At 39.6% G+C, this 9,394-nt stretch overlaps 1 protein-coding gene across 1 annotated transcript; it reads right to left on the bottom strand.

The window, feature by feature from the left end:
- Nucleotides 1-750: 750 nt before the first annotated feature.
- Nucleotides 751-2,907, bottom strand: LOC113343999. Its single transcript, XM_026588061.1, has 2 exons — nucleotides 1,798-2,907; nucleotides 751-1,695 (listed from the first exon to the last, which is right to left on the bottom strand). Exons 1-2 carry the CDS (start codon nucleotides 2,905-2,907, stop codon nucleotides 751-753), a joined length of 2,055 nt encoding a protein of 684 aa, XP_026443846.1.
- Nucleotides 2,908-9,394: the final 6,487 nt, after the last annotated feature.

Genomic DNA, 9,394 nt, shown 5'->3' with positions numbered 1-9,394 from the left:
ACAACCATCTAAAGCTTTATTTTTTTCATGGAATGAATTAATTCATGGGAAATTATTATATTATCATGAATTGATATACCAGACAAAAAGGCAGTTTGAGCAGGAGAAATGATCTTATGCAAATCACATTTAAGCCTAGAATCAAGCAATTTTGAGATGATCTTATAAGACACATTACACAGACTTATTGGCTTGAAATCCACTGCACTTTTAGGACAATTGTTTTTAGTAATAAGAGTAGTAAAATTATGGTTCATTTGTTTTAGCAGGTGATGAGAGTGGAAGAAGGCCTGAACCATTTTTACTACATCATTGCCAACAGTTTCCCACATTAGTTGATAAAACCAGGTGGGAAACCATCAGGACCTGGAGTGGACCAAGGTTTCATATCAAAAACAATCTTTCTAACCTCATCAGCATTGGGTATAGCAATCAACATGGCATTATCAGTATCACTAATTGTAGCATGCATATTCTTGAGATAATCATCTGATCTAGGAGGGTTAGAAGTTCTGCTCATGTTACTAAAGTGTCTTAGAAGTTCATTTTAAATGTCTTGCCTCTCATCTAGCCAAATTTCATGCTCAGATTTCAAAGATTCTATCTGGGTTCTTTGCTTTCTGAAATTGGCCTTTTGGTGAAAGTAAGCAGTGTTTCTCTCATCCAAAAGAAGAGCATCATCTTTGCCTTTTTGTCTTCAGAAGTCAGATTCTATATCATACCAATGTTTTAACTCAGTTGTTAACTCTTCTATCCTTCTATTATTATGATTAGTTCCCCTAGAGGTAAGAATAGATAATTGAGTTTCAATATTGGTGATCTGAGTTTCCAGTGTCTAAGGCCAACTTTAGTGTTTTTGAGACAATGAGTGAGTTGATAGGCAGCAGAACCACTAGTGTTGCTTTTCCATTCAGGCTTAATCAGATCATGACAAGTAGTGTCTCTAAACCAGGCTTTGTTAAACCTAAAGGTTTTTTTTGTATTACTACTTTTTTTGCTAGTTAATAACATGATGGGACAGTGGTCACTACCAACAACATTCAAGTGATAAACGACAACATTAGGATAAATAGCATTCCAATCAAAAGAAGTAAGGACTCTATCTAGTCTCTCTAGAATAAGGTCATTACCATTTCTTCTATTAGTCCAAGTGAAAGGGTTTCCTATATATTGCATACTATCCAAATTGTTCATGTTTAGAATGTCATTATTAGCATCTAAATCAGTTTGGCTGGGAGTGTTACCTCCTTCTTTATCATTTCTATCTAGAATGAAATTTAGGTCCCCTATAACTATCCAAGGGTTATTGTGATTTTCTCTTAGATTGTTAATGTGGTTCCATTGTGCTTCTTTATCATTCTTATTCAGGGCACCATAGAGACAAGTGAGCAAGGAGTTATTGTTTTGACTGTCTAACTTAACAATGCAATTTATCATGTTCAAACTCATATCAATCACTTTCAGATCAATGTTGTCTTTCCAGAGAAGACACAAGCCACCAGATAAACCAATGGGGTTTAAAAAAGAGACATTTGGGTATTTGTATCTAGCTAACATGTATTGCATTCTTTTCTGTTGGTTTCTAGTTTCTGAGAAGAAAATTATGTCTGGATTTTGGGATTTGATGAGCATATGAAGATGGTTTCTAGTGTCTTTATTTCCAAAGCCACACACATTCCATGATATGATTTTCATCTTAGTGTACACAGTATCACAACAGTTGAAATAATAAGTAAAATGTTTTTGGAAAAATAAATTGACTGAGAAAAAAATAAGTAAAGATTTTTTTTTGTTTACCTTGTTCTCCCCAGAAGTGTTTTTTGGTTGCTTCTCTTTGTGTGTGAGTCTATCTGCAGCTAGTGTTTCCATTGATTTACCATCATGAGCAGGAGAATGAGAGGTGAGAAGGACATTGGGTGCCAGATTTTCCTTGGGGTCTTGAGTATCTGAGATCCTAAGTCTTTTGCCTAATCTTGTTGAGTTGTTGTCTTCTTCATCTTGTGCTGGACTATTAACCACAGGAGCAATCATGATTCCATCCTTTGTAGGGACAAAAGGGGAGTGCTTTATTACCCTTTGTTTCTGCATGATAGAGATATTTGCAGCTGAGTTTTCTTCTCCAGACTTCTTCTTCCCAGTCACAGTTTTGATGCCAAAATAGTATGGCTTGTTATGAGCTTTAATAAAAAATTCAGCTGCTTCCTTACAAGCACCTTGAGTGTGCTTAATGATGTAGCAATGAGGGCATATGTTGTGTGGCTGCTTCTCATAAAAAAAATTGATCCATCTTGTATACCTAACATCTGTTTTAGCCAAATCTCCTCTTCTCAAAGGGTTGTTGATGTCTATTGAGATACAAACTTTAACACCATCTTTATCAACTGGAATAGCATCCTTAGGTTCAATATCAATAACCTCTCCCATCAGTTTTCCTATCTTTGTTACTGATATAGGATTCATGTGCTCAGGTAGGAGTTTTTTTAACTGCAGCCAAAAATACTGGAAGTTCCAATCAAGTTCCTTGTATATCACTTCTGAGTTGTAGTGATGCAGAATAACTAGATTTCCATTCACACTCCAGGGTCTAGTTATGTAAACATTTTTCTTTGTATCTTCATCCTTAAACTTGAATACCATGATATTATCATCAATCTCCACTACTTTCACTTCACCTTCAGGGATATGAGACCATGTAAACTTCACATGTTTCTGCACAGCTTTGTGTCCTATTTTTCCTTCCATAATGATCATACCAATGAGATAATGATCCCATTCTCCTTCAACTTCTGCTAGTGCTGCATCTTCAGGTAGGGGATTTTCTGTTTCTTCATCATTGTCGAGCGCAAGAGCAGCTTGCTTGAATCTTGCTGCTAAATCAGAAACTTGATCATTCTTCTCAGATTCCATGGTGAGATTTTGGATGGGTTGGGTTGTTGAGATTTCTGTTTCACAATGGCTGATATAAGAGCGAGATTTATAGGTGTTAGGGTTTCCTTAGATTTTCAATCCGGGTATTCTGGTGAGGGAATAAAAAGTTGTTATAGCAGTATAAATCACAAACAAAAACAATATATATATGGCCATTAACCAGAAGAGTAATCTTAGGAAACTAATTCCTAGATTGTTGCGACTAATTTGAAATTTGAATTTCCTAAATTTCCTCCTTTTTTCCTTTTGGGGTTTTTGAGAATGATAGTGGACCGGTATGGACTGAGTTGAACCTTCTCATGATAATGAATCAATAGTAACACTTTGGCTTCAAAAAGTATCTTAGCACGCAGAGCAAACGCTGTAATCACAATTATAAATAAGGCAAACGCCATTAGAGAGATAACAACCTGTAAACACATTTTGGGAAGATTAAGAGTTAGTTAGGAAAACATTTTAAAAATGAAACTAACAGATTTGTTTAAAAGAAAACGAATTAAAGTAATATAGTTGAGAAAATTTTGAAATAAGTAGAAGTTAGATCAATTTTATGTCTTGGTTGTGCATGAATATCCTGGATTGTGTGGAAGATTGCTAAGGAATCATGAAGAAAAGAGAAAAAATGTTACTGAGTTGAGAGGTCGATTTTTAGAGAAGAGAGAGAAAAAAAGTTCTAGGTAAGAGTTGGATTGTTACCATTTTGTTACGCATTTGTTATTGGTATATCCATGACTCCATATCTTTCGCCTCAGATAGTGGTGACTTCTGGTTACAACAACTCTTCTGGCTCTTCCGGGGAACGGTCTATGAAGTCAAAGATGAAGACTTCTGTAGATGCTCATGCCGAGGTGAATCAACCTTTCAGAGACGCTGGAAGGCTGACACATTGTACGTCTCTCGATCGTCTGGGAGTCGTCCGTGCTAAGATATATGCTTTATTGGTATTAGCTGGAGGGAAAGCAGGGATGTGATGAAATATCACAGAAGAAAAGAGCTGAAGATGAAAAGCTCATATCTCATCAGCAGAAGCACTGCGGACTTCAGCAAGTGAGGTTATCGGTGTGAAGTTCAGCTTCGTGTTGATGGTGTAGCTCTTGATTCAGATGTTGATGAATGAAGAATTTCGTCATAATTCGTCATCAGAAAATTCAGAAGTTAGGTCTTCTAGCAAAAATGTTGTAGAATCTTCGTCCGATGTCGGGATTTCGCTATCTACCCATGTTTCTACATCCTCAGAAAATTTCCAAGCTTTAGCAAAGAGGCGTTTCGGCTTTTGAGCACATTTAAGGGCCGAAATCGACGAAACAGTAAACTTCCAGGAGACTTTCAGAAATTTTTCAGCTGGCATGTAGTCCAATGTATCAGCCACATCTCTTTGCTCGTTTATCCAATTGTTGTGAATTTTGGATATGTTGTGCAGGACATCCATACGAAGAGAATGGTATATGACTCATCCCTAGATTATTCACCAGTTTCTCCCAGATCGCTGCTTTGTACAGGACAGTGTAAAATCATCTCAGACGAGCTTGTTGTAAAACACTCCTGTTGTGTATTTAGACCATTCGCTTATGTCTTGAACGGTTGGTGAAGGATTTTAATGACATTGACGCATTTGTGATCATGACCCTTGATTGATACATGAGCATGGTGCTTGCAGTGCCATCTTGTTTCTGTCAGTCGTAGAAACATCACTTCTGAAACCTTGGTCACGGGACCTTAACTGAGGTTTCTTTCAAGAGGGGATGATGTAATGACCATGGATGTATGTCTTGGTTGTAGAATTCGTTTTATGATGAATGATTAGCATAGGTGAACTTGGTGCCGGTGGACCGTCAGTCCCCAGTATTTTGTTAAATCTCTCCCTTTCTTTTTCCCTTCTTCTGGCAAGACCTAGATAAAGGACCCAGGTACAAAAAAATTGATGTAAACTCCTAGGTGGTCGAAGTAGGAGGTACCTTGATGAAGGACTTAGCGAAAAGACCTGGTGGACATCGATCGACTGTATAGGTTATCAATCCCGTCCACGAATTTCTGCTTGCATGTTGTATGCTCTGGAGGCTGTAGGAACCTCGTACGTCGTCGGAATTCAGTGATTGACCCCAACTTTTGAAGCTAAGAGACCGAGTTATCTTATGAGAAAAGAATCACCCAATTTGTAGTTGTATAGGTCATCCAATGAAGCGTGCACATTTGTAACTTGTAATCCCGTACAAGTTGTCAGATTCCATGAACTTAAGTCTGGAGGCCATATCTTTCAGCTCGTGTGTCTGATTGATGCGCCCTTTTGGTATGTTGTAGCAGAGACGTAGATAAACATCTTTAGTTGAGGAAGTATTGTCCCATTCCTCACTTATTCGTACGTTTTTGGAAACCCATGGACTGAAGTATGTTGTATCTCATTTGTAGAGGTGATGAGAACATCTTGTAGAAGACTTGGGATTGTGCCCGCCTGTTGTGCAAGCTTCGGAAAGACTTTCATGTGAACATATTTCATGTCTACACACCTTGATATGAATCATTAGTACTTGGAGAAGTCCGATCCATCGAGTAACATTTCAGAGAACAAATAGTTTATGAAGTTGGTCATGAGGATGTTGCCCCTGAGACCATCGTTGATGCTGGATCACGATAGAATTTTCTCCAGAAATGCTTGTTGATGCCGATACTATGGTAGGAGTTTCTCCAGAGACCGAAAAGGCTAGATCCATGATTATCGAAATAGTCTTTACTCCTTCATCCAGTGAGCCTTTACATTCATGAACTAATTGATGAGTTGAGCGTCCCTAAGATGAGGGTGTAGGGTTTAACCCAAATTCTCCTGAACCTTTACTGTGAAGTGCCTTGTCAGGGAATCGATGTTTTTGCGGTAGATAGCAGCGGCAGTTTCCATTCTGGATGTGATCGCTGAAGAGAGGAAGTTCCTCAGTCGTGCAGGGGCTTATGATGTAGAGAGACCTGTTGATGAAGTTTCATGGAATCACATTAGGTTGCAATAACTTGTTATGTGGATAACATTTATTGAAATAAAATTGATTTCTCCAATAAGATCAAGTCCCCGGTGTATGTTGAAGGAGTTTGTGCCATCCATGGATGAATGATGTTGCATCTGCTTCAGAAGTCTTATCATGGGATAAATTCAGTTACACTTTGATCGTGCTGGTGTTGAATCAATGTGTCATCGTCGAGATATTTGTGCTGAAGCTAGAGGCTCCATTATAGAAGGTGTACTCTTTGATTGGGAGTACAATTTGAAGGCTTCTTAGATGCTTGAGCATTGGAGCGTCATATCCCTTAAGATCTTAGGTTTGATCATCTCGGCCCTGAGTATCTTATGTTGATTCAGCACTCCTTTTGTTGCAGTAGTGGGATTCAACACTTGTGCAGACATCATAGCTTTCCGATTTTGTGGCACACATGAATACTCCTGCAAGGCTACGTCCAAAGTGTTCTTTGCCAGGCTTGGACATCATATCAGTAATGAATATCTCATTGTTCGATTCGGACAAACGTCGGATTCAACCATTTGGTAAAATACTAATGCGGTGAAGCTACCATTCGCCTTGCAATAGCAGAGTTGCTAGCATATTAAGTCCCAATGCTAGGATAACATGTGAGGAAATAAATGACATAGACATGGGAGGAATGAGACTTGCCTGAGTGCGGAACCTCTTGATGAATGTCTATGCATCTTTGCAGGTTCTTGCTTCAACCTCGTCAAAGTTCGAAATTCCTCTAAGTGCTCTGATGACGGCATACCCGCCAAATCTTTTGGATCAGGACTTTCTTCATTGGAGAGATGTGCAACCAAATGTGCTTTGTCAGTAGCCATCTTTTCAGCATGAATCCACGCTCGTCTGAAAAACATGTCATATCCTGGATCTTCCTGATTATGTGTGAAACTTGTTTTCTTCATAGGTTGAACTTATGTTGATATAGCCATAAGTATTTCCGAGCGTTCCTTCAAGGTTTCTGATTGAGATAGATCACAAGTAGCTTCTTGTCAAGTGATACTTGCGACTCTGAGGGTTTTCAGTGAAATGATGTTGATGGTGGTGTCAGCATCGACCAGCATTCTTCCGAATTCATTTCCTCTGATATGGTCTGTGGTAAGCAGTCCTCAGTCGTGCATCTCCTTGTCTTTGGATGAAGGTTCAAGGAGTATTTCCGGGATGGACAGACGTCTGACACAATGTAATTCGGTGTTGTAACATGTCTTTCCTTTGTGCCTTAGACATATAGAGAAATTTCACATATATGCTCGATCCACGATTGAACTCCTTCTTTGACTGGTTGTTCAAAGTGTAAAGGTTCTGACTGGAGAGGATTCTTGTGTACTCCTTCAGTCCCCAGTTGAAGCTATTAGGGATCAACCTTCTCTTTGAAGACGTGCTTAAAAATATTGTAGTTACTTATTGGATGATCGATGAACCTATGAAGGCGACAGTACCGGAGATTCTCAATTTCTTCTTCAGTTGGCTCTCTCCTGATGAACGACAATTTGATTGTACCATCTTGAATCCAGACTTCCAGTAACTCGATCACTCCTTAATGAGAAGAGAAAAGTTTGAGTCTGTCAGACCATTTCCCCGTTCATTGATGTCGTTTCGAGGTTTGTCCATTTCAGGATTGGTTATCTTTTTTTTGTGCCTTCAGAGGAGCCTCGGATGTTGGAGAAGCATTCTGATGCTGTGTCTCGGCTTTCCTTTCAGCAACAACGTTTTTTGAAGGATGGAGATTGTACTGATTGTTGACTAGGCGTCGGCTGCTTCGAGGTTCCTCGACCTTGCAGACTTTGCTCTTTCCAGTAAAGCAGGTGTAGTAGTCGCTGATCATTTGGCTGCTTCATGAAGCTCAAAGAAAGTTTGGAACTTGAGATTTTCCAGCAAGGCTCTATAGAATGGGATCATTCTGTTGATGAAAAAGTCCATCAGTTGTTGTTCTGTGACATTCGGGTCATGACAATCCAAAGCTTGCACTCTGAACCTCTTCACATAATTGTTCGGATGTTCATTGTTCTTCTGTGACATTTTTTCTAAATTAGAGAGAGTGATCTTCTCTGAGATGAAGAAGTATTTTCTGTAGAAATCATTAATCATTTCTCCCCAACTGGTGATACTTCCTGGTGCAATGTTGTTGTATCATGTGTATGCTCTGCCTGTCAGAGACTTTGAGAATTCCTTCAAACGGACGACATGGTTGTGCTCATGTTCACTCAGTGATTCCAGAAACCGAGAAACATGTTCTCGAGCATTGCCCGTTCCATCATAAATAGTGAACGTTGGAGAGGTATAAGCTTTTAGCAGAGGAATCCTTTGTGTAGCAGCAGGGTATAGAGGTTGGTGAAGGTGGACAAATGATGTCTTGTCTTTTCCTTGATCTTCTAAAAAGCGCCTCAGGTCCTCTCGAGTGATGAAACTTGCAGGTTCCTTTGCTGGTGGATCGTTTGCAGTTTTGCGGACTTCTTCATCATCTACAACATGGATGGGAGAGATTTCAGGATCAGCAGTTGAAGATGTTTCTTTAGCTTTTCCTTTCTCGTGTTGTGACTGAGTTTGTTCAAACGCAAGCTTGTCCGTGAGGGTTTTTAGAAAAGCATACAACTCTTTCTGCGTTGCAGCCATTTCAGTCTGAACCTTCATGAGATCAACTATGGTAGGCGTGTGTTCTCTGACCTCCTCAAGAGACCGGCCGAAGAGAGGATTGTTCCCGATGTTGGTTTGAGGAGGGGTGGTACCGCTAGTACCGTTGTTAGGAGCCGGAGCAGTTTATGGAGTACCACCAGTATTGCTAGTGCTAGCATTGTTTGGATTAGGGTTTGTAACTGAACCTGACCTAAGATCAACCATTTTGTGAAAATGTGAGATTGCAACCGAGAGAATGATCTCCCACTGTGGTCTCCAATCTGTAGATGAGGAAAAACTTGCTGGTTTTTAAGGAATTGAGGAGACGACCGTGCGGAGGAAACTCCTTGAACCGAGCGAACTATATAACCTCACACAGATGCAGTGCAAGAGGGAGTGCTTTGAATTCGAGAGATCAATCTGTAGGACTCCGGCCTAAACCAAGACAATGGCCGTTCCAGAGTCAATTTGGTCACAAGAGAGGATGGGTCAGTATGTAGGAGGGAAGCTGCGAAATGTGTGAGATCAATGGTGATCGAAATTGTAGGTGTGTTGTGTATTCTGCGTGAAGAAATAAGATAACTTCTGATTGATTGAATTTTCTCTGTTGATATTAATTGTTTCAGATGATGAGTTCGTGTACTCTTGTTTTACGAAAATTGTCTGTTGTTTCAATCATGATTCAGAGACTTATTTATATTGCTAGAATTGTAAACACCTTGATCCCATGAAGTGTGACAGTTGCTGGAGTCAAAGAGTGGGGAAGTAGAAATCGTGTTAAAACCAGTTGCTCATCGTGCGGAGACTTGGTTGTCTTTCCATCCACTACTTTGCTAACTCCTCCA

The sequence above is a fragment of the Papaver somniferum genome, unplaced genomic scaffold, assembly GCF_003573695.1.
Source record: "Papaver somniferum cultivar HN1 unplaced genomic scaffold, ASM357369v1 unplaced-scaffold_70, whole genome shotgun sequence".
NCBI classification, from domain to species: Eukaryota; Viridiplantae; Streptophyta; class Magnoliopsida; order Ranunculales; family Papaveraceae; genus Papaver; species Papaver somniferum.
Note: the sequence above shows the minus strand (reverse complement) of the source record. Positions and strands in the feature narration are given on the sequence as shown.